This window comes from Ischnura elegans, chromosome 10 (genome assembly GCF_921293095.1).
Source record: "Ischnura elegans chromosome 10, ioIscEleg1.1, whole genome shotgun sequence".
In the NCBI taxonomy this organism is placed as follows: Eukaryota; Metazoa; Arthropoda; class Insecta; order Odonata; family Coenagrionidae; genus Ischnura; species Ischnura elegans.
Window position 1 is genome coordinate 50,789,371 of NC_060255.1, and position 26,825 is coordinate 50,816,195.

At 39.5% G+C, this 26,825-nt stretch overlaps 1 protein-coding gene across 1 annotated transcript in view; it reads right to left on the bottom strand.

Annotated features, from left to right (window-relative positions):
* The window catches only part of LOC124166964 (homeobox protein SIX1-like), a 42,510-nt gene extending 20,568 nt beyond the window's left edge, over positions 1–21,942 (bottom strand). The window contains exons 1-4 of the mRNA XM_046544705.1: positions 19,965–21,942; positions 5,942–6,258; positions 2,909–3,209; positions 1,216–1,320 (exon numbers count right to left, since the gene is read on the bottom strand). Coding sequence (XP_046400661.1) covers positions 1,216–1,320; positions 2,909–3,209; positions 5,942–6,258; positions 19,965–20,198 — 957 coding nt within the window. The 5' untranslated portion in view covers positions 20,199–21,942. The remainder of the gene's footprint in view (positions 1–1,215; positions 1,321–2,908; positions 3,210–5,941; positions 6,259–19,964) is intronic.
* Between the last annotated feature and the right edge of the window lie 4,883 nt (positions 21,943–26,825).

The window sequence follows — 26,825 nt, forward strand, 5'->3', positions numbered from 1 at the left end:
CTTCATTTTTAAATGAAACCACCCGGATTCAATCATCAGGAAAAAGTCATTATATTCAGGCATGAATTATAATTCTTCTTAATGATGATTATTGCACTGTTCTTCAAAAATGCTCGGCTTCATTTTAGAGTGTTTATGACTAACTTTGGGTCGCTGAATCCGAAAATGATCTCCTTTTTTTTCTATCACCCTCCATTTTTACGAGCAACCCCTAAATTGGAGAAACCAACCCCGCATATAAACTTATCGCTTTTCAAGGGACTTTTACTAATGTTTTATGCTTCTGATTAAAAAAATGACGTTTTGAGGCTACCAGGGTCATGAAAGAGACAAAATTGACTGGGGTTGAAAATATTTAGGGGGTGAAAATCGGTAAAAAAAAACTTAAAAAACCATTTTTCTTTGCTTTTTATTGCATATGATATTGTAGCTAAAAGAAAAATTTATAAGGGATAAATACTCTGTTCATTCCTTTGTATTTATTGCATGAATTCATTTTTATTACTCATAATTCGACATATAAAACCTAATCGGGTGGTTTCTTTTTATTTTTTTATTGCCTAAATCGAAATATTATTACTCTTGGAGTACGAATTTCACACTTTTAGATTTTTAAATGACGATATCTATTTTTCGCGATTAAACGAAAAGTGAAAAATTTCAAGCGCGCGAAAACGCGACGGCTAAGTAGGAATGGTGGGAAAAAGTCCGTGTGACGTATTTCTGGTTCCTCCTACCACCTTGTGAGGTGACCTTGGGGCGAGGCTTGAGCGCTGATACGACGCAGGCTGCTAGCAGGTAGCGCTTGGCTTAAATAAGGATTATTAGCACCTTATCAAACGAAGGAAACTTTCCGAACTTAGGTATTTTTAATATGTGATTATTAAGAGATGTTTCCCTGAGCTCTGTGCCTCAGGCATGCATTAGTAATCTCAGGTAATGTAAAACTCCTATCTACTCGTATAGAAACTAGGTCCCAGTGACATCACGTGGAGTGGAATCACATGGGCGCCAATCTGGCCTTTTTCAAATGAGGTTAAAATTGACCGTTGCCATTCGTCTAAACTGGGATTTCTAAAACCAAATAATTTGTGTATTATGAATACACTAATGGTGGGTAACGAATGGCAATCATTGCATTTCGTTTTCTTTGATGAAGGAAACTACCCTAATAAACTTAGTGTCGCGCTCTCTCATCCTGTGACTTGGCCTCACCTGCGTTAGCGTGAGGCCGGTCCGTTTGGCCAGCCCTCGCTTCTCCTCAGGCGTCGGGTATCTGTTCCTCCGGTAGCAGTCCTTCAAGGCAGCCCGCGACCTCTCCTGCGACACAGACATGAAACAGAATTCAAAGAGAGAAGGATTGATTTTTTAGATACTTTAGGTTCCAATGTCCGCGTTTATGCACCGTAAAGAGCTACACTCCAGATCCAACTCTTCACTAACCTTTTCTTTTAAGACACAGAGGAAGTAAGACGAGAGAAGACTGGAGGTGTTCCACATATGGTTGTGGCGAAGTATGGTGGATGGAGAGGAGGAGGAATGAACGAAGTGCTGGACATAGTGGGAGGGGAGAGGCAGCTTTTAAATGAGATACGGAGGAGAAAGTTGTGGATAGAGGAAGTTCTTACCGGGGAGGGGATGTTGGAAACAGTAGTAGAGGGTAGAATGTTGGGTATGCGAGGGAGAGGAAGGAAGAGAATAGGATTTTTAGGTAGAATGAAAGGGATTAAGCCTTATAGTGAATTGAACATTGGAAGTACATGAATGAAGGGGAGGATACCAGAATGCTTCTTAAATACTCCACGGGAACCTATCTGAATCGTTAGAATACTTTAATAATAATTAGGTACCAATAATGACGAACTTAGCACATGAATTGAAGCCATGACTTCCAAGACTACTCAAGTGTACTAACATGAAATTGAAATGAACTGCTTTTATGTGTATATTTGGGCCTACTATAGCCTATTTCCTATGCTATAATTGTAAATGGATATTGCAGAGAGCAGCATTCCTATTCACAGGGAAAAGTAGCACTGATGTTAGCTTTGAAGATGCGCAAAGGATGTGATTTGTCTCAGAAATATATTTGGATGGACTTGTGCTATTTTGATATCCATAACTTTAATTCTGCACTCGGAAGTATTTGTATGATTTTTGTCTTTGATGTGAGGAAAGATAGAATCAATCGGAGAATGTATGAATGTCTTTTTATCCACGGTCGATAAGAGATTATAACGGCTGCGTTAGAACTAATAAATTCATTAGATGACTTGTAGTGTAGCCTACTAACTTATGTAAAACTTAATACATGTTTCTTAATTTATTTATTTTTTCTAACAGCATATGGTAGTATAATTTGTTAATATGCGTGACATTTTTTGGACCGTGTGGTGCACGGGTGTGCATGTTGGAGTCCTATTGCATACTGCATGCTGGTGATTTATCACCCCATGTCAAACACCCTAGAGGTGGCTCGCAGGGTATTTTGTAGATGTACTATGACGCGCAGTAAAAATGTAAATGACACAAATTGGGGGCAAAACCCTCCCCCCAGAGCTCAGAAATTTTTAAAAGTTTAATGAATTATTCTTAATTGGATTAATATTACTTACAGAATAGTGTAAATATCAATAAAAATATCCCTCCGAAAGCCGTAAAACTCACCATTTTGAACCATTTATCTTGAAAATTTTCTGAAGGAGTGCCCCCGCACCTCCCCCTTACCCTGGCGGGTATTTCACACCCCCAGACACCCCAGTATTAGTTGTACCTAAACCCCCCCCCCAGCCTTAATTCTTAGCTGCGCCCCTGACTGGAACTACTTAGGTTTTCCTATCTCGATTAAACAACGTATTCATCCGGTCTCAGATTTCACATTATATTTTTTCAATCGCATAAGATTCACCTTGAAGCAGTAGACCGTCTCCTCTCCGTCCCAGATGGTGCGAGGAAGCGGGTGCTTCTTCCGCAGTCGGTACTTGTCGACGGCCCCAAGCGGTCGTCCGCGCACCCTCTCTGCCTCCCTGTAGTGCGCGCGGAACCACAGCTGCTGCAGCTCGCCGTGGTGTGCGGGCGAGAAGGTGTGGCCCTCGAGGATGCCGTACAGCTCCCGGAAGGCCCCGCGGTGGAAGGCGACGGCCGCCCGCGCCCTCAGCACCGCCTCCCGCGTCTCCGAACACACCGCGGGCTCCGCACCGCCCTCGCCGCTAGTTAGGGGAGGAAACGTTAGAAGTCAGGGTTAATTGCTGGGAAAGGGCGTGATTTGATGAACCAATGATCAAGTTACCTTGAACAAGGGCGGATTCAGAATCAAATTTAGGGGGGGACATGACCTTTGTCCGAGGATTATGGAATATCCCATGGGAGAGTTTTTTTAATACCTATTTTACGCATTTTAGAGCCTAAAATTTTATTTTTATTCTTAAAAACAGATGAAATTAAACAATATTAGACGATTAAAATGTTTAAAATTGAAGAAGAAATGAATATCCAACTTGAAGTTTAAAATAATTTTAAAATATTAATGTTTCATATAACAAATAATTTTGGGACTTGTATCCATGCATTTTCAAATAAACTCCCTTTACTCTTTCACAAGGATACAGAAACTATTAAAATAATGAACGTTAAATTTTTTGATTAAATTTCGGTGGGAGTCATGACCCTTTTTACCCTCCAACCCTTTACCCGCCACTGACCTTGAAATCAGTGGTTTGTGAATTTTACTTGTGGAATGGTGACACGATAGATTCTAAAATAAATTTTATTGCATTCCACACAGTGTTTATTTTTAAAATCAACGGGTTTCGACCTTTTCAGGTCACGTGGAATACAAAAAGTTTATTTTTTAATATACCAATTTACCTTGATTCCAAGTTCTCTTGATATCCAAGGACAACAATCTTATATCTAAACATATCTCAACGAACTCACATATAAATTCACTTGACCTGTGTCCCAACTCGTAAGACATTAGGGAGCATTAATTGGGCCGCTAAATTTTGGGTTGCTAATCCAAAAGGGGGGATGAATTGGGACATCCTAAGCAGTTTTTGGGCACTGAACGGATAAAAAACAAGAGAAATTAGGAATTTACTGAAAAAATGATTAAGAAAATACGAAACCCTTCAATAGCTACATTTCTAACTTTATCGTGCAATTGTGTGTTGAACAGAGTGATTTTGAGTATTGGATGTCGGAGAAAAGCATTTTCGCATTCTTCAAGTAAATTGGTCAACCTTTTTGTTGTAGAAGTAGATTAATTACAGGTATTTTTATCCGAAGATTTAGTTATATATTTAGTTTTCCTTTAGAGGCCGACTTGAGGATTCTCTTGTGTAATACTCGTGAGTAGTGTTATAATTAGTGGTAGATTAGAGTTATGAATGAAAGTACATTAGTATCTGTAGCCCCTGCGGCCTCATGGATAAAGCATCGGTCTCCTAAATCGGGGATTGGGTGTTCAAGTCCCCCCAGGGGTAATTTTTTTCCCCCAGCGATTTCAAGTGTTATATTGCAAAATATGGGAAAAACTGTATCCCTACGCGCTCGTCGAAGAGCTGTGGACATTTTTGAAAACCGATTAAAAGCGACAGAAGGAGCAATATAAAGTAAACCTCTATGGAATGGAATGGGACCGCCTTTATTTAACCTCTTTGTTATCAATATAAAGAAATTATTAGTAGATAGATTATTGGAGATAGATCACAAATTTCAAGTTAGATTCGTTGTCCTTTGTCATAATGTAAACTCTATATTTAGTTAACTTGGGTATTGAATTTTTCGAAAACATCCACTAAGAGAATCATAAGGGTTTGGAAAATACATGATATTACGAAAAAAAGAGATTTTGGCAATTTTTTTACAGTTAAATAAAGATGGATTCAGGCAATTAACGGATACGATTCTTTGTTTTACCCCAGTATGGTATTTCCTTTGTTTCATTTCTTAGTAGCTCACATGTTTATAGTTACAATTGATCGGCAAATTGAGATACAAATGAAAGTGGAAGCCTCTGTGGCCTAATCGATAAGGGCATCGGTACCCTAAACCGGGGATTGTGGGTTAGAGTCACCCAGAGGTAAATGTTTTTAATCGATATTACCTCATGATCCCAGTATTTCACCGTATTCACGAATACATCAGCACCTATTTTTTAATGAATTTTAAGTATCGCGTCCTTTTGATCTTAAATTATTCACAGTAAACCCTTTTTTTATTTTAACCTTGCATTATGCATTAATAACCAACTTAACGATAAAATTTTATTTGTGCTATGGTCTTACGCTGCAAGGATCGATGTACATTTGGTGGGAGCTGACATCATCTACCTGAATGTGTACGTGTTATTTTAAATAATGTAGTACGCATGTGAATCGCCTATTGTATGCAGATAAGTCACCCCATGCAAAACACCCTATATACATCTCGCTAGGTATTTTGAGGATGTAGATTCCATCAGCTAACTTTTTCCAATTACCTCTGCAACATTGTAGTTTAGGTTTATATTTGGTCTCAGATTTTGGTTACCTTGCGCTATGTAGCCACCCTCTTGCTTATGTTAAGCCAGGTTTACTCCACGAAAGAGACTGCTATAGCAGCAAGCTGGTACGTGTTATGGCCTATTTTTTCGACGGTTACGAAGACGTAGCTTATTGCAGGCTGTATGTTGTGTTTACTCACCCCCTATCAAATCCCATTGAGGTGTATGATTTTATATATATTTTTATTTATTTTTGTATATTCATTCAGTAGCCTCGAGAATGGGTGACGAGTCGGAACCCCATTCTTACTCTGAGGTCGGAACCCGAAACGTTGGCGCTCTTAGGATATCTTGCCCGCGCGGATACCCGAGAAAAGTTTATTTATCCCATTGAGGTGGCTCGCAGGGTACTATGTAGATGCAGACGTATTAGATTCCTATTGTAAGTGGACTCACCCGGGCTCCGCTCCGTTGGAGGCCGATTGCCCACTGCCCCGGAGCAGTTCTCCGGGTGGCAGGGACCAGAGGAAGCGGGCAAGGCGGTCCACGTCCCCGGACAGCCTCAGGGCCTCGCAAATGCAAGCCACCTGCTCCGCGTTGAAGGAGAAGGTGTTGGCGGCGGCGGTGGGGGCGGACCCGGGGGCGGTGAGCTGCATGGGGAGCGGGGGGGCGAGCTGGCCCCCGTCTTCCCCCGCCTCCGCCCCAACCCCTCTGCCCAGGAGGGGCGAAGGGTGTTGCCTCGACAGGGTCAGGTCGCAGTCATCGTCGGAGTCCTTCGTGGACATCGGGTTGGTGCAATGGCGAGAGTACGAGAGGAAAATTATTTTGGATTAGTAGAACCATAATTAGTAGCCGGAAAAAAAATTCATCGACCGTACATTGAGGCATGATGACAATGAAGACAACGACGAGGGACAAGGGGAAGGCAAGAATGGAAAATGAAGATCTTGAGTAAAGGAAATTAAGGACGTAAAGGAGAATGTGAAAGGAAAGAAATTCGTAGGTCTGAAAAGATTAGCTGATATGAGGGTTGAGAGGAGTATTATTCATTAATATTTAATTGGGAGAAGAGCAACGTCCAACTAATCATTGAATTGCTGACAAGTTATACTACAACGAGCACTTGAGAAAATTACAATTCTCTCGCAATTTTCCACCAATACTTTTTTATACTTCTTTACCTGTGTCAATATATTTTGATTCCTCTAGACAAACACCAGAGTAGTGACTCGCAGGGTATTGTGTCTTGAGTTATAATATGTCTTCTGGTATTGGAACCGGTCGTGTAGTGAGATTAAGTGTTTTTGAAAAATTTCTCATAAATTTTAATTTACTAATACGTTTGAATTCTACCATAATAACTTGTATGATGTTAGGCGCGATGTGGTGGAAGTTCGTAATATTGTTGAAATGACACATTGCAATATTTCCACTTATAGATTTATTTTACACTACGCGTTTCGTCGTTACAACGACATTTTCAAGTGTGACACTTCAAGTGTGACACTTCAAGTGTGACACTTGAAAATGTCGTTGTAACGACGAAACGCGTAGTGTAAAATAAATCTATAAGTAGAAATATTGCAATGTGTCATTTCAACAATACTACCATAATAAGCCTGAAACAACTCTTTTCATTCAAATGGCACGTATTGATATTTGCCGAAGGCGAGCGATAGCTTAGGTTTTGTGAAAAGTTCTCAGGATCGCCACCGGGTCAAGAACTGCATAACTGCCGACAGGTTCACTCACAGCCCTGAGGTCGATGGCCGAGTAGGACATCGAAACGTCGGCAGTAATACAGTTCCTGACCCGGTGGCGATCCCAGAACTCTTCACGAAGTCTATTCGCCGGGAAAGCATTAAAATCATTCTTGATAGCTTAGGTTATTTGCGCCAATGGATGTATCACTGTACCATTGATGGACATTTGATTCCATTGTACAAAATTGAATTCTCAAAAATATTCCTTGCGAATTTACGTGGTGATTGATTATCTTTTGGATGACTGAGAGGCAAATTTTTTCTTCAGCTAAATTTACCGTTCCCTAGGTTATAAGGTTTTACACGATGCCATTAAATTTGCTGCTGGATGTTACCATGAAATTTATTTGCGCCAAATAGAATGTGTTGATCTTAAACAATTACTTTTAAATACTATTCAACAATTTTCTTGAATGCCATCATCATTAAACAGGTATTTTCTTTTGAATATTATAAATTTTCGTTGAATTGCATTTTATGGAAATAATAACCCTCCTCATCTGTCATCATCCGCACTTTATCTGCTACTAAAACTGATGGACCGTTGTTTCATTTCCTTCCTGCGTCTGCTATGATAAACGTTGATCTCCGTTTCATGAGAACTGTAGGGCTTTGATTATAATTGGGTCATTTCGCCTCAGCATAACAAACAATAATGTATTGATTATAATGTAAGCGTGATGGCGGTGAATAATCGAATAAATATTGAATTGGACTAATGGAGGAGTGAATACCTTTTCTTAGACGCGTTTCATCGTAATTTTTGTGTATTGAGCATTCTATAAACAGGACAGTTAGTTATGAATTAGTAATGAAAGCGTTTTTTATGATACAACAATGGCATTTTTCCTTCGATTTTTTTATATTTTATTTCTCCGCGAATTTGTTTAAAAAAAACTCCACAGATCATTTTTTCGATACAGTGTCATCATATTAATGCTATATAGCCTAAACAAAAATAGATGGAAACAGTGGCGTAGCCAGGAATTTCGTTCGGGGGGGGGGGGGGGGGTCAAAAACCAAGGGGGAATTTTTTTGTAAAACTGGGTACAAATAATTGGGTTTTAAACTAATTTTAACACTTTTCATAATCGAAAAAACTTAATTTGTTAAAAAATATTTTATAAACTCATGATTTTTCAATATTTTGTTTTCTTTTATCAAGGAAAATAATTGTGTTTTTATATTTCGGGGGGTTCCGGACCCCCCGGGACTCCCTGGCTACTCCACTGGATGGAAAACTTTAATCGAGCTACTTATTAAAATATGGGAGAGATCATTTTTGTCCAGCTTTTCTCGATTTCAGCCTACTGTCGGACGAAGTATTACACTTGAAGCGTCCTCCACAAAGCATTCAAGTAGAGTTCGGGCAGTCTCTGAAAAACCCCAACTATCGTCGGGTGTTGAACCCGGATCCACTAGGTGGGAGTCCAACACTTTAGCCGACCAATTCCCCGAATAAAAATGAGGGGAATAATGCCCCCTTGCACAAGGGCGTACCCAGGATCAAAACTAGAGGGGGGCAAGTCCACAGAGAAGGTTAAGGAAACCAAATTAAAAAAAAAAATATAACAGCGCTTTATTAGTTTTTAAAATTATTTACTCGAAAAAAATATTTTGATTACAAATTTTATACTAATATCAATTTTCTTGGATTTAGAGAAAGTTTTTTCAAAAATTTCGTTTTGATCTAAATTTCCTTTTGCTCTTGGGGGTGGGGGGCAGCGGCCCCCTGCTGCCCCCCGCTGGGCACGCCCATGCCCTTGCACTCACTACATATCCATTACTGGGAATTAATGTATAATGAACTTGCTCGAAATATAAGGTTTATATCACACAATTTCACACAGGCACTTAATGTTCAGCTCCGTTCATTCATTATATTGTCCATATTGATGTGACGACATATAAGCCATATAGCTACAGTGTGATGTGAAGTGGTGAGGATATCATAAAAGAGCGATTGAATTACAGTACAAGGACATATATTCCGCAACATGGGGTAACATTCGGACTGGTATACTTCTCCCCAACTAAGCGGCTGGCTCATTTACACGAAGTATTCTGTAAATGCTATGCGTAAGTGGACGTTGAAAGATAACAAAGAAGACTATCTGAAGTTTAAAATGCATTTTCGTCCTTTTCTCTATTAGTTAACTAAAACTAAAATATCACAAATATAAACATCCATCAGGATTTAGTGATTAAATTAAAAGTTAATTCTACTTATTTTCCTCACCTTCACTGTATGGGCAGCATAACGTGAGTTAATTACTTAAGCAGCGGCAAGAGGGACGACGAAATGGTGGTAGTGCGACATATGTGGTGGTGGTGGACGACGACATGTGGTAGTACAATTTGTTAGCATGCGTAACATTTTTATGTCGGTGTGGTGTGCATGTGGGAAACCAATTGCATGCTGCATGCTGGTGATTGATCACGCCCAGCCAAACACCCTAGAGGTGGCTCGCAGGGTATTATTTAGATGTAAAAATGGGATGTGTTCTCAGCATTAGTTAAATGGATAATCAGAAAAATAGGATTTTAGTAAAATAAGATCGTGAGCTTTCAAGGCGAGCTAGTAGTTTCAGGAATTCTTCTCAGGTTCTCCTCGGTGGCAGTTTTTCTGTAACCTACGTTTCAGTGCTCGACTAGATCAGCGCTGATGATGATGCTCTGCCCTGATGGCAATACGATCGTCTGCCCTGATGACGATGCGCGAGTCATGCACCAAAACGTCGGCCATGAAAAACCTGACCCGGTACAGAACCCGAGAATTCCTACAAAATGCTTTTAGTGTTTTGAAAATTGCTTATCTTAACGTCAGGGCTGGACCTATACCCAGTTGCGTTGCCAAGGGGGTAGTCCGGGGGATCCGGACCCCCCCCCCCCCGAAAAATAAAAACGTATTACCTTGCCTTAGAAAATGTAACAAAATATTGAAAACTCTGAATTTAAAAACCATTTCTTTGAGAAATGAAGTTTTTTCGGTCATGAAAAGTGTCTAAGTAGTACTTTAGCTCGAAACCCGCTAATTTGAGCCCTGTTTTTCAAAAAAATTTCCCCATGGTTTTGGACGCCCCCCCGCCCCCCCCCCCCTCCCCTAGTTGTTCTCTGGCAAGCAGCATGGTGGTGATTGATCACACATTGCCAAGCACCCTAGAAGTGGCTCGCAAGGTATTATGTTGATCAGGGGTCTTCAACCGTTTTCAATGCAAGGGCCAAAAATGGACTTCACATCGTCCAAAGGGCCACAATGCTCCACGTCACTTTACCACCACATCAATAAAATAACAAAAAAAACATATACCTTCAAATTGCAATAACCTTTATTGGTTAAAAAGTCGAATCAATCACTGCGATTTTTAAAATTGCTTATTTTTGACCAGTGTGTCGATAAAATGTTAATATTTTCTTTAACCTCTAAGGGCCGCAGAAATTAGCTGGCGGGCCGCGGGTTGAGGACCCTTATTGTAGGTGTATCACTTACATCTGATTACATCTACATAATACCCTGCGAGCAACCTCTAGGGTGTTTGGCAGGCTATTGGACTCCCCCATGCACACCACACGGTCCAAAAAACGTCACCCATACGCAGAGATTCCCCTCCGAGTTTATCTAAGAGGTCAGTTACACTAACAAAACTATCGTGACGACTTTTCACGTACCTGGCAGCTCTTCTTCGCATGCGTTCTAACTCTGTTATTAAGCCTTTTTCATGAGGGTCCCAAACACTGGCAGCGTATTCTAAATGGGGTCTAACAAGGGAGAAGTAGCTAATTTCTCTCACTCTATTGTCGCACTTTCCTAATATTCTTTTAACAAAACCAATTTTAGGATTGGCTTGACCTGTTATTTCCCGAATATGTTTATTCCACGATAGATCATAATTGAGTCTAAATCCAAGCTATTTCACGGATTCAGCTGGCTTTAATTGGATGCCGCGAATGATATAGCTTTGTTGTGGGGAGCTTTTTTTCCAGAACTTCGTTACTACGCATTTTTTCAAATTTAATTCTAACTACCATGCATCGCACCACGCGTGGATAGCAGCAAGTTCGTTCGCTAGTTCATCCCTATCTTTACTGGAATGGATTTCCCTGTAAACTACAGCGTCGTCTGGAAATAAAGACTTTTTGTCTTAAGTAACCGGAGGTAACTTGAGGTTATTTCTCATTTGGGTTCAGTTACTGGAGATTTGTCCCAAAAAAGCCGTGGCCCCCTCTCTAAATAACCGGGATCCACTGTGCCTGTTTCCCAAATTTTGACAGCCTGAACGAGTTTCGGTGGCGACGCGAATACGGCAAGCCGTAAGCCGCCGATGTCGGCGACTGCTCAAGCGGAAAAACCCCGTACTCACCGGCGACAGGGTATGAGGCAGGGAAAAAAGCATCGGTGGGGACTGTGTTTGTTTGTTTATCGCCACTTCCACATCAGCGGTGCTGAGTGGACATTGTGGACAAGCTAACACGGCCATACTTTCCTGTTTGTGCGGCGGCAATGTTGCCGACCCAACTACCTTCGCCATTCCCACTCGAAAAAGGGTGACTGAACATTTTTTACGATTTCATTTTAAGCTAGCTCGTTTTGGTAGGTGTTTTCGAGTTTTTTTTTGCCTTCGTAACTAGTTAAATAATACGTTCACTATATTTTTGCTGCCATTCAAATTTCCATTGCAAACGTTTGACCAATGACATAAAAATACAAGATTAGGATCATTTTCCTGGTGAAAGAAAAACGGGAACATATTATGTTGAGCTTAGTATCTATATATATATATGAATATAACTAGTTAGAAAAATATAGCTAATAGTGAGAACTACTTTTGTAAAGAAAAATAAAGTGAACGTCTACTCAGCTGTATTTTTCTGTTGTTATAAGTATGTTTGACTCACTTATTCGTATCCCAACTCGGTGGCGCGGTATATATCTGCGAAGGAGGAAGCCATGGTCATTACCGAGAAAAGCAATGGGTACGAATATAATAATTCTATTATATTACTTTCCTATTTCACTGGCAGAGGTTCGACGGACAAGATTTCAACTCCCTGACGGAAGCACATCTTCCGGATTTTTTAGTTCCTCGAGTAAGTCGCTTCCCATTCGTATTTTACACGTGTGCGTTCCAAAAAATGTATCCATCTCAGCTATTTATGTCTTATTTGTGGTTTACTATAATTTATTTCAGTAATTTATGAAACATCGGAAATGTTTTTGACCAAATGAAGGGAATGGCAATGTTTTGTCTCCATGATGGCTCGATCACCTAAAGTACTCTGACATTATTAGTTTCGTTCACCGTATAATTAAAAGTTAATTTCCCCATAAATATTCTGAAAAGGCTGTTATTAAGAAATAATTTTTTTATGGAGGGAAGTTTGGCTTTTCTACGCGATATCAATTAATTTCCGCTTGTTACAAAAAAACGCAAAAATTTATAGGGAACAACGAAAAGTGTCGGTGGGCTGAAATTTGGCGGGAAAAGGTTATCATTACGATTTTCTTTCTCGGAATTATTCAAAGTAGCCTGCTAATATAGTTAACTATTTTTTTATTGCCATACCTGTCAACAATAGTTGTTAGTCTACCACCTCTCGTGTAAAAAACTTGAAATAAGTGACAAAAATTATTTAGTATTTGCACGCATTTTATTAATTTTTGACGTAACTATACGTTTGCATTATGCTCCACTAGAAAAGAAATTAGCCATTAATGAAAACTATTATTTTGTATAAAAAATTAAATGAACTTCTATTCAGTTGTATTTTTAGGTTTTTAGATGCATGATACATGATATTGATCAATAAAGTACCGATAAATATACTTTTATTGAATAATACTTAAATTTTATGTGCAAATGTTAAAGGAAAAATATTCCGAAATTTTCAGCTAATTTTAAAATGTCTCCCATTATACCTCATGCTATCACATGTATTGTAAGAGGCATGTATCATGATTACACGCATCAAGTATTTACGAATAATGTTTAGTGCATTTTGACCTCATCGTTAAAGACATACATATTACGTAATTATTCTTTATGCAAAGTTATATGTATGATTTAATCGATCTTTTACAATTTTTTTGGTATGATAATCTTATGGGATTATATAAAGCTAGCGGTTTAAGGTTTGGGATATGAGGAAAGAAGTTTTATTATCCTTAATTTTATTTATTAAGATTTTATATTGGATTTTATATAGAAGAAGATGGCTTGGCGGTGTAACTGGTAGCATTCCTGACCGGCAATTGAGAGATTAAGGTTCGAATTCCGGCCAATCCAAATGATTGTTTCTCGTCGAATTCCTCGGTGTATATAACATTGCATCTGTGCGCGTGACTGCGTACAAAATGACGTGTTGGTGCAGTGCTTTGGACTATAATAAATGTTTGGAGGAACTCATTGCGCACATATGTAGCCAACTAACCTATGTAAAACTTAATGCATGTTTCTTAATTCAATTATTATTTCTAACAGCATATAGTAGTATAGTTTGTTATTATGCGGGACGTTTTTTTGACGGTGTGGTGTGCATGTGGGAGTCCAAATGCATGCTGCATGCTGGTGATTGATCACCCCCTGCCAAACACCCTAGAGGTGGCTCGCAGGGTATTATGTAGATGTAGATATGATTTTCTTTTTTTTCTTTACGGCTGGTGTCCTAACACCACCCGCCACTCTCCTATTGAGGTGGCTTGAAGGTTAGCATGTAGATAGGATAATGCTTGGAAACATCTTTTAAGTCTTTCTCCCATCGTCCTATACGGTAGTGAAACTCCGGAAGAGAGCCACTGGTGGTTGTTCACGGACTCCGCCTGTGGGAACTCAGTGTGCGCACCTGGAAGCAGTTTTCCTTGCAAGTGGGTTGGTCCCTTTCGCCCCAGAAAACACATGCGCCCCGACCGACCCTGTCAATCACTTCTATCCCCCTCAGCCCCTTCGGCGAGGGTGGAAAAAGAAGTAGGGCTTGAGCGTCGTACACAACGACTTCAGAAAACTTATCGCTCCCACTCGAATTTTGCATTTTTTCACAAGGTAGATATAATTGTTTTATTAACTACTAACGACTGATTTTAATTATAGCTCAGTATACCCTGAATCCGGTTATTTCTTCTCCTGTTTTATTCCCAATTAAGGATAATACCGGTCATTACATGGTGAAATAAAAAGTATTACTTAACGTGCTATAGATGTTGGCGAAGGTAAACGTCAATACCTTATTGTTGCACTGTCATTGCCTTATCAATGTCAATTTAAAGATGTTACCAACGGTAATCGAGCTCTATTCGGGTCTCCTTTTCGGCATAGGAGGATTTAGGGGGGAGAAGGGGGGCACGTACCCCCCCAGGCACTAAAATAAAGACATTAATTTTAATACGTTATGTAATAACGTCCGTTTTGTTTTATGTATTACGGAGCCTCAAACATTAAATTTCATATAATTAGCTTTCATATTAATAAAAAGCGAATATTTCGCACGGAAATTGTGGCATGTAGTTTTTAATCTCAAATATAAGAAGACCGTTTGCCTGTCAGACCCTAGTGCCCCCTCATCCCCATAAAAAGATTGCATGACTTGTAGTGTAGCCTACTAACCTATGTAAAACTTACTGCATGTTTCTGAATTTCTATTCTATATTCTATTTCTAACAGCATATAGTAGTATAGTTTGTTATTATACGGGACGTTTCTTGGACGGTGTGGTGTGCATGTGGGAGTCCAAATGCATGCTGCATGCTGGTGATTGATCACCCCCTGCCAAACACCCTAGAGGTGGCTCGCAGGGTAATTTGTAGATGTAGATGTAGATGAAAAAATTCCTGGATCCGCTCTACTCTTGGGTTATTTCTATCATTTTTGTCGTTGTCCTGGCTCAGCCGATATTTCTTCAGAGTCACTTTTCATCCTTAACTGACAATGAGTGTCGAGGCTGGAACCAGCTGACCAACAATGACAAAAGTTAAGAAATAAATATACGTTGGTACTAGAAGGAAACATGCTGTTATTGGCCCCTTGGCCTCCACCATATGCGGTTTAGTCGATTGGCGCGAGAATTGAATTACTCGTGTCTATCATATATTTTTTTTACAAAACGCAATCTTCTGACTATGCTTCATTGTTTACGACCACCAAAATAGTATTTCCGCACCACGCATAGTTTCAGTAAATTGCTTTAGAAAATCCACGTTTCTATTAATTCACTTCCTTGTCTGTTTGCCCTTCGCGTATCTGGCTACCGTTCATAAAATGTGTGTCTGATCATGGCAAGCTCGTTACTTTTTCCTTATATTTTTAATGTTTTTTTTTACAAATTCTCTTTGCGCGTCTCGCATCGTTTTGTTATATCGCAAGCTTTTACTTTGAGATACTTCTTATATCGAAATTTGGTATCCTTATCGGCCTCACTTTCGTAAAATAAAATTGAGAAAATAATATGGCAATAGATTAAAATACCAATCAAAAACGACGCATTCATTAGAACAAAACATTTGAAAACATTGCAAAAAAATCAATTTGTATTCCAACACTTATGTTCGAACTAGAAGTAGAAAATATACTACCCTGCTTTTGCCCAAGATCCCACGTTTAAATTTGCTGATAAAATAATACATATTCACAAACAACAACGAAATGCGAATCGATTTCGGCATCCAAAATCCAATTCTTTCTCTTTACATATTCAATACAATACTGGAACCATAATCTCATGCATTTCATGATGAATTTACATCACTCTAGTGTCAATCGCGAAGCGTTCATGGGTTTTAACGTGTAGTCGTGGATACCCCATTAAAAATTCTACCAACTTCATTCTTTCTTAATTGTACTATACGAGGGATATTTTAAATTCTCACAATTTGGAAATAATCTCAATGGAGTGAATTCGGCTGAAGTCCGCTCCACATTTACTCAGTCACCTTACCGGCCGGCGGATGGGACGGACATGAGCGCGCAATCACATAACTGCTTGAAACTCAGCTCAGCGATCCGTCGCAGCACAAATAATCGGATTCGTTAAAGGTCAACGACAAAAATGTTTATTGAGAACCCTGGGTGTTGTCTTAACTATTGACCGACAATTTTTTTTTGCGAGAAATCGTTTAATCTTTGTAATTTTTCTCGCTAGTTTCAGCACTCCTGAGTCTTGATCAGGTGTCTCACGAAATCTTCGAATTTTCATGAGTGAAGGAGACATACACATACTCAGTCCACTAAAAAAATCAGTAAATTTATGAGACACTTGATAGTAATTGACGTAGCATCCATGATGCAGTATAAGCAACAAATGGTGATTTCCACACTTAAATAAATATAACCACCACCGACCATGTTTCCGACACTCTAAGTCATTTTCAAGGTTGAAATTAGTACATAATTTATAAAGGATAGAGATTACCGTTTGTTGAGTATATGTTATCATGGATATATCGCTTTTCCAAACCATCGTCAAGCCTGAAACGATTTCATCCGTGACATACCGTCGTTGAAATCTGTCGGGAATTAATTAATATCGTTTGCAATGATTCAATGTTTAAATCAGTTCTCTTATTAATAAATTAGATACAGTTGTGTTTCCCAGTGTTGAATTTATAGCATTTTAGAAATTTAGAGTAAATAATATTAATTGAATCAATGATTTAAAAACTGAAGAAAGTTACCACATTCCTTAGCGCCGTTAAAAGTTTCTTGTATCTATAACAAAACATTCGAAAGTACTAGTATTCACAGTGTGGAAATCTCGAGTTTGTCTCATTTTTAGTAACTTCGTAATGCCTGTGGCTGCAAATAACTATTCCTCTACGCACGGACAAAAAAATGACCAAAATAAGATAAGGGTTTAATACATTAGTAAATTATGAATCAAGTAAACTACACTTTGACAAGGATAGAAAACTGGTTCATGAAATTATGCCACCATTTATTCCAATTCTTTTCGTATGGAAAGGATAAAGAGGGCTTAGTCTAACAAGAATTTTGATACATTTTTGAGTGGTAAATATTTGCGAAATTTGTACAAGAGTGATTTTACAGATTGTTGAAAAGTGAAAGAAAAGAAATGAGAATAAGGAAATGAGATCCTGGTCCGGCTGTTTTGAGAATTATAACTCTCAGTTACAGAATATTTATTTAAAAAGCTACTTTTGAATTATTTCCCAAAGAGTATTTCATCTACATCTACTTAATACCCTGCGAGCCACCTCTAGGGCAGGGGGTGATCAATCACCAGCATGCAGCATGCATTTGGACTCCCACATGCACACCACATCGTCCAAAAAACGTCGCGTATACTAACAAACTATACTACTATATGCTGTTATAAATAATAATTGAATTAAGAAACATGCATTAATTTTTACATAGGCTATTAGGCTACACTACAAGTCATGCAATCTATTTACGAGTTCTATTGCTGCCGTTATAGTCTCTTATTGATCGTGGAAAAAATGATATTCGGAATCTGTCTGTTCTACAATCTATCTCTCTTATTTTACTTATATGATCTGATATTCCGTAGTATGTTGGCGTCCGTAAGATATGGTTAACTTCGTCAGAAAAGACACTGCTCTTGAATTTATCTAAAAGGTTTAGTCTATTTTTCAATCTACTATTTGTATTTGCTATGGGTCGCGCAGTCACGCACTACCTTCTTAACGGGGCTCACTAGCACGGAGAGTTGTGTCGCAACAGACCAACACGGTTTCTCATTTCGTTATTAATGTTTGTACAAGGTGAATTTGAATTTTCTATATTTGCAAAGAAAGGATAAATTTTTGCAGTCATTGCGTGATATTGTGCATTTCATTACTGAAAGTATGGAAAAATAAACACAAAACTAAAGTTTCACAACTACTAGTTTTTACTACGATAGTTTCAATCCCAAAATTAAATGTATCACGTAATGGCTGTAAGTCCTTGGCTCTTGATCGTCGAACGCAAATAGCATGAATTACTTCATTTATGTTTGGAAAGCTACATTACTAAAAATGCTTGCGGATATTAGAAGAATTTTCTCTGATGTTTGCCTCGTTTTAATCGGCAAAGAGTCAAAATATGGGTTAGTATACTCATACTGTGTATTTTTTTAATAAATGCAGTGTTTGATAGAGATAGTTCGTACCGAAATAGAGCATCGATTGCTTCTATTACATAAGATGGTAATTGGCGACGGCGCTACAAATAATTTTAGCGCAAAAATTCAAAAAGCAGTTTCTTTTGAAGATATATTCTGTAACTGTGAGTGAAAAATCTTAAAACACCAGTGTCTGGTTCCCATATTGTTAGCATTCACTCCGCAACAATATACAAAATCAAGGAAGCAAAAATTTCGCAACTTTGGTCCACCCTAAATTTCCTCAAAATTCTTTTTTAACCGATCCCTTCTTTATCGTTTCCATATGATACAATAGTGGAAAATTGCAACCTCTTAACATTTCAATTTGTCGAGCATCCACTATATCACGCCTTGATCGGTTGAATTTATTACGAGACATTGTTCACTGCTGGTATTGCATTGCTGGCATTGGTACTGCTGAAATTTTGGAAATATACACAAAAACCAAGACAACTTTTTACCCAGTTTTACAATTAAATTGGTATTACGGCAGTTTCGACCCAAAAATGAATGTATCGCGTAATGGCTGCAAGTATTCGCCCTTAATTGTCCGACGTAAACAGCATGAATTACTTCGTTTATGTATCGAACGCCACATTATGGAAAATGTTTGCGGATATTTGAAGATTTTTCTCTCATTTTTGCCTGGAGTAATCGAAAAAAAATTCTAAATATGCCTAAGCATACTCCATATTTTATGTTTAGTAAACTCCATATTAAAAGACGGGACAACGCAGTTGGCTACATAAGGAGACATGATGGCCTGGTGAAAACAAACGTAAACGGACAGGTGGAGGGGAAGAAGGGCAAGGGACTACACCAAATGAGTTACATAGAACAGGTTATGGAGGATGTAAAAGAGAAAGAATGCGTCGCAATGAAAAGGCTAGTGGATAAGAGAAAAGAACGGAGAGCTGCGTCAAACCAATCATTTAAATGATGGCTAATGATGACGGTCGTAAAGTACCAAAAAAATACCAAAGGATAGGTACCAAGGCATAATAACTACAGCCGTTTCGAAAAAAACATTAATAATGATGATAAGTTTCTACATGATACAGATAAAGTTTAAAGCGTATTTAATGAAATATTTGGTATTTCGATGCATGAGAATTGACAACAAATTACCGGTTAAGGCAATACAGAGCTGCGTCATACCAATCTTAGGATTTTTGACTAATGATGATGATGATACTAGTTATTGTATTTTTTTATTAAAAATGCCGTTTTTGATAGTTTTCATGCCAAAATAGAGGACCGATCGCAGCTATTATCTACTTTCTGAGCGTCATGCTTTTCGTCGAAGTAGCGTGCCCTCGTTTAAAATGTACGAAAAACATTTTGGGTTCCATCGTCATACACGCCGTAGCAGGCAGCCAATTTTGCCGAATTTAGTGTTTTTTTGTGGTCAATATTGCAGCGTGAAAAACGAGAAATGAAAAATTACGATGATATTTTTAAATGTCGATCTTTCTTCTTCGTAAACATGCATTCAAATGTTATGTGCATAGAATAACAGAGGCGTCAGACGAATCTGCTCAGACGTCTGCAGCGTAGTTTTTGGTCGAAGTATCCGAGAGCCTTAAGACTCTTGCTCTTACCTCATCCACGCCTTCCTCATCTTCGTCCTCGTCATCTTCCTGGTTTGGCTGCTTGCCCTCTCGGTCCACCCTTTCCTCTTCCTCCTTGACCCTGCTGGGCAGCACGGTGGCCGTGGTCATCGGCGGCTGCTGGCTGACCACCACATTCCCTCCCGCCATCGACGGCCTCAGTGGAATGAGGGACAACTCCGTCCTCCCGCTGCCCAGGCAACGCTGATCCTCCAGCATCATCATCTTTCACAGCTCCTACTCTGGTCCAGCCTTTGCATTCACCAACCAATATATTCTCCGGGCAGTAAGAGAGAAACACTGACTTTTGTTAAACACTTCCTTATAAATTCTTTTATCTTATCCACTTTGATTGTTTACTCTGCAGTTTTTGCACTCCTTTCAATAAGGCCAGATGGTGCTCCTACCGAACAAAATCCTTGCTGGGTATCGATCAGAACACGCAAACTTTTGGTGATCAGTTCTTATGACTCCTCTTTTCTGAGCCGCTCCGTGTGTTCACTTAACATTAATGGTACTTCTCGTATACTAAAATTCGTACAGTAGGCCAAAATCCTCACTAAATTTGAATAGATAGCTAAATATTGGCTGAAAGCTCCAAGAACATAATTCGCATAGCTAATGTGTTTTTTCACACACTTCCGTTGCTTAAATACATATAATGACCAAAATCGTTGCAAGACTCTGAGATAAAAACTAACAACTTCCTTTTAGTTTTAAGTTCATTGGCCTATCGCCACAAAGTCTTTCACCGTATTTTTAGATATTCTCTAATAGTGGATGTTTGTTTATTCGCTTAGCAGTTGAATTGATATTCCGTATTGAACATGGAAAATTATCATATTCAATTTGGAACAAATGCCAGATGATCAATTCGCTATCCAAAATCCTTTCCACTCAATCAGGAATACAAAATGCCAGTTTCTGCAGTTCTGTCTATTGCGACTTGAACTGATTAATTCATTTATCACTAAAGTTGCGATACTTCTCTTAATGGTTCCACGCTATCCATTCACTTGACAGAGCAGCTATACATCACATGATATTTGGGCCGAAAGACCACCTTCGATTACGTCTTCAATTACGTGATTTCGAACGCTCCTGAGACTGAAGAATTGCAGTTCCTTTCACTTTATCTTCAAGATGCATTGGGCGCAGGAAAACATTATTTTTGAGACACTCGGTCTATTTTATAGAGCACACTAACGTATTAAATAAGAATTTAGGCTTGCCTCAAAACGTTTTCTGTTGTCATTCGGCCTCGATCAAAGTTTCGAGGAAAAAACTCGTCCATGAAATTGCAATAACACTCCTACATTGGTCACAAAAAAACAGTAGATCACTCCATTGCCAAAATGCACCCTTAATTATTGTACCTCTCTCGCGCTGAAATTGTAATTCACTCACTTGGCAGCAAATCAGATTTTGGAAAACAGTCAATATTGCTTCTCAACTTGTAGAGCACTGCGTACGCCGTGGATACAGATAAATATTTTCCAATTCAAAACACAGTTACGGCCATTCCTCGTTCAGTTGGGCTTTCTCCTTCCCTGGTGATAAGTATTCACAGTATCACACTGTTCCAGATCCCACTTACTTTGTAAAAGAATATGCCTCGGTCCTTAATCAACACGAAAAAAGTGGGAAATTTTTGAAAGAATATCCTTCACTCCCTGATCAACAAGAAAAAAGTGGGTGTTTTTTGAAAGAATATCCTTCAGTCACTGTTCAACACGAAAAAAGGTACCTACTTTTTGAAAAAAAATATCTTCCTTCCCTGATCAACACAAAAACAAGTGGGTACCTACTTTTTGAAAATATATCCTTCCGTACCTTCAACCGTATCTCTGCAGTGTTGCGAGTGGGTATGCATTACTTCGTGCGAGTCACCGCATTGCACTTAAACGCAGTGGACAGCGGACTCGACCCGGTATCGCTTCAAACGCGGCACCGTATCACACACAACTCATTCCGAGGTGCACGAAAAAAATATAAAAAAAGCAATGAAAAAAAAAACAGACGCAGAAGCACCCACGCACTCGAGAATGCTGCTGACCGGTACGTAAGCGGATCTGCATCCGGTCCGGGACGTAGGAAGCCTTGCTTCGATGTTTTCCCACTGTTGCACACACAATTCTCTCCTCCTCTCCCACCAACCGCTCTATTTACGGGTTGAAGATCCCTGGGAGACGCTGGTCGAGGAAAAATAATAAGAAGAAAATTAATAAACAAACTAACGTAGTAAGATCATTTTCTCCGTAGCCGTGGGATGCGCCGTGAGAGTAGAAGGGTTAAATCGTTGCAATGAACCGATTTCAAGGCTACCATGCCCCCCACGCGTTATATTTGCTGGCTATTTCCGTGCATAAATTTTTTTCTCGCCTTTTCCGTGTGTGGTAAACATTCCGGTTGCCTTATTTGGCGTTGTAGTTGTATAATCATGTCCCCCGATCTTTCTTGTGCAGTAGGGTGTGGTTGGGCAGTGATTTTCCCCGTTACGACGAACGGAAAAATGATTTAGTCGGTTTTGAGCCAAGTTTCAAGCATGCGCCATGTATCCTGAGAACTCTGCCCAATGAGAAAGGTGCTACGTGGAAATTTCACGCTTCTGAAGGATAAATGGTTTTCACGTGCATTCCTGGAGATACGCCCCTTTTCTCGTTCATGAATTGCAATTGGATTTGCTTTGCGCGGCCATCCATGAACTAACGGACGTAACGAGCGTAATTATAGTTCGCTTACATTACATTTTTGTTCCTATCTGTCCTCGTAAGATTCTTTTCGTCTGAATCAATTTCTCTGTTATATTTTGGCGCCTCAATTTTCTTAATAAAACTGCAATCCGATGCTTTCACGGAGGGTACGAGTATAACTTTTTCTGGCGAATATTTTGCTTTAGTGGTCTGACCTATTTATTTGCACTGCAGCACTTATCTTATCCCAAATTACCCAAAATATCACAACGATGGTTAAGTTGGATCCTCAAAAATTGGTACTTCACAAATGGGTGTCTTATTGTCAATGCAATTGCTCTCACTTCACTAGCCTGATTGATTGAAAGGTTTTGCGCGAATTTCATTCAGTAAACTAACGGAACGAATGCATAATTTTAGTTCACTTTCATTTCAATTTTATTCCGAATTTCTCGCGCAAGATTTCTTTCTCAGAAATAAATCGAAGGAGTCGAGAAGACTGTTTTTGCCAGTAAATTTCGCACAATTTGCGTATCTATCAAATGTTTTAGCCCAAACCATATGGTTTCTATTTTTGTGGATGTGTTCAAATGGTTCGGATACTTGGATGCTATTAAAAGGGCAACAAATATGTCACAGAATGGCACAGAAATTCGCTCACCGTTAATCACTTAAATCGTAAATTATTATAAACTTGTTCAGATTTTTTTCGTGGCAAAACTTGGAACTAATACAAGGTTGCAGTTTGACATTTCAATTGCGGCCGGACGTATAATACATGTTCAGCTGTTGGCAAATTTTGGTGAGTACCGCCTAAATGTTTCTCCCAATTGCGGCACTGGTTATATTTTTTTGACAAATATTTGTACACGATGTATCAACAAAAAGTGTTCTAGTCGAAACGATCGAGCTCACTTTTTGAATAAAGTTGGCACTACGTAGTTGGTCAAGAAGAGAGAAATATTGCAGCGGGAAAAATATTTCGCGCATCTCGAGTAACAGTTCAGAAGAATAGTCCACGCAAGGATGAGCCACCCACTTGTTGAGTCCGAGGTGTCTTCACACTTTTCGCCCCGTAAGATCCGCTTTACTCCGCGGTTCCGTCTCCCTCCTGGCCCCTCACACGGTTTTAAGATATTTCGGGTCCACACCCGAGCAAACGCGAACTTTCCCACTCCCCGTTGAACACACGAAACGGGAGCACGTCACAAGGATATCTGGAGCCGAGCGGGAGACTAAAAGTGCTTTTAACCTTACCCCCACTCCGCTCCTAGCCCTGGCACCCTCTGTCCATTCCCTTCGTACCCTGACTCCCTCCCTCACTCTTCGGAGGGGTTTGCCTTCCCTAGCATCCCCCTCTCATTTCCTCCCCCCCTCCGCCCAACTCACGGCGAAGGGGTTGCAGGGGTTCAGGATTCCTCTCCCTGTGTCGTTTGTGAGCGATTGTTAAGAGGTTGTATCATTCCCTCTCAACGGGTCGTAATATATTTTTTTGGCCACGAAATGGGTCGTTTTAGGATTTTTGGCTTTGGTGTTCGTAAAAATTTTCATTAAATCAGGAAGAACGTTAGAGTAGAGTCCTCTATATTGCGCTCACAACATTTCTCAGTCATGAAGAGCAAGGGCACCTTATAGTTTTATAGTATACTTGGCTAGTTTTGTCTTATGAATATGCATGTACATTTTGCTATTATGCGTAATATTTCTATGACCGTGCAGCGTGCATGCGGCGGTCCTCTTGCATGCTACATATTGGTGATTGGTCACTCGCTGCCAAACACCCTAAAGGTTGCTCGCAGAGTATTATGTATATGTAGATGTATGTGAAATTGCTCTCCTTCTGTCCACTGGAAATTGCAGAAAACATGACAAATGACTGAAATTCTTAACAAGAGCAATGTTTTGTCGAGTTCAAGCGCTTTTTTTTTAATCGAGGGTTTTATAAAATTTCTTATATTTTTAGATTGGATACAAGTTATTTATTGAACTTATTATTATTATTATTATTATTTATTGAATTTATCGTTAACTGAACCCAGCGAGCTATGTATGTCAGCAAATATGGGTGTTACCGAGAAATAAATTGTTGGAAAAATGTCCCATCGTCGTGACTTATTTCTTAAAATGTTTTGTCCAAAACTTCCTTGAAATGGCCCCTTATAGGGGTGTGAAATGGCCCTTAACCCGTGTTTCTCTGTGTTTCAACCCGAAAGGTGGTTTGGATAGGTGAGTGTAGAGCTCAATACGGAGTTCACACGTTCAGGGTGGAAGGGCCAAATTATTGTACTATAAAACCCCCTTTCTACCAATAACTGACTGATTCATACAAATTTTTTGAGTGAACGAGACATGACTCGACAAAATTCGTAGAATCGACCTCTTCTAAAATCGTCTGAGACCCCAAGAAAAATTGTCAAAACAGCGAGTCATTGAAGAAAGATTTAGCGCTTTCCCGGTGAATAGCCTTCGTAAAATGTTCTACGGATCGCCACCGGGTCAGGAACTGCAAAAACTGCCGACGTTTCGATGTCCGACTCATTCCTCCCTCACATCCCTGAGGACGATGGCCGAGTCGGACATCAAAACGTCGTCAGTTATGCAGTTCCTGACCCGGTGGCGATCCCGAGAACATTTTACGCAGCGAGTCACTGCATAAGCAACTAAATTTGTGCGCAGTCACGCGCACGGGTAGAGGTATGCACCAAGGATGAAATTCGCCATGAGCAAAATCATTTTGACAAGCCGGAAATCGAACCCGCTCCCATTGCCGGTCAGTAATGCTACCAATTACGCCACCTAACCATCTTCTTCGGTTGGAATTATCCGCTATCGCAGAATATCGCGGAATGTCATTTCCCACTTTTGAAGAAAAATAACTTTCTATGATCATATGTAGACCATTTTTAACAAGGCTATGGAAGTTGTTGGAATCTTATACCGTCTGAATGTGATCTCCGAAGCGCGTGCTTTAATATCCTTGTTCAATGGATGTGTGCAATCCATCCGAGAATATTGCTCACTTATTTGGTCTACTGCTTCTCCCACCACGCTGAAACTACTCAACCGTCTACTCAATTTCTTCTTAGCAATCGTATTACATCGCATACCTCACCTCAGGCTCTCATCACGTGAAGAAATACTACTCTCATTACTACACCCCACCCACCGCCGATTGACATTCGACATCAAATTTCTTCATTGCATCCTGAATGGGTCCTTCAGATGCAATCATATCCTCTCACTTTTTTCACTCAACATTCCAGCCCGCACGACTTGAAATACAGAAACTTTACACGATCCCAAATTCCGACTATCAAATTCGCAAATATCCCTTTTCTACCGTTCACTTTCTCTTTTCAATTCCCTCTCAAATACTCCTTCTTCTCCTGACCTCTTATAGCTTCCCGCACCAGTTTCAATAGCCAACTGGAAAGACTTTCATTCTGATACCCACCTTTTTGTTTGTATTGTTTGCTTTAAACATCATTCTTATTTATGAGACCATTTCTATACTTATTTTAATCACGTATACATAATTAATTATTGTTTATGTAACCCAATGTAAAGGACTTATTGCTATTTTTGGTGTCAAATAAATAAATAGATAAATATCGCCAAAGTATGGGTTTTCTCTCCGACAGTGGCTTATAATAAGTACAATATCCGTCTGCTGTGTCACAAGATACACTTGAGCTGTAAACACCTTGTTCAGTCAACCCAGTCTGAGATTCGTCTTGGAAGAAGATGTGGTGTGTTTGGTAATATATTTGACCGGCAATTGGGAGATTCGGGTACGAATCCCGGCTAGCCCAAATTACTTTTCCATGGGGAATTCAATCCTAGTTGTAAGGGAGGGGGCAGTTTATTTACCTCTCACTCGTAGGATTTTGATGGGGTCTGAAGGTATGATGTGGGGATTCGATTCTAGCAACCCAAGAACAACAGCCAAGCGCTACGCCCACCAGGCTTCACGATCCTGTAAGCTGTAAGTGCCAAAAGAGTTAGGCATTCACTTTCTGCCGACGCTTCGATGAAATGATTTATAATCTTCATAAGGGCAGGTAACATCTACATCTACATAATACCCTGCGAGCCACCTCTAAGGTTTATGGCAGGGGGTGACAAATCACCAATATGCAGCATGCAAGAGGACCGCCAC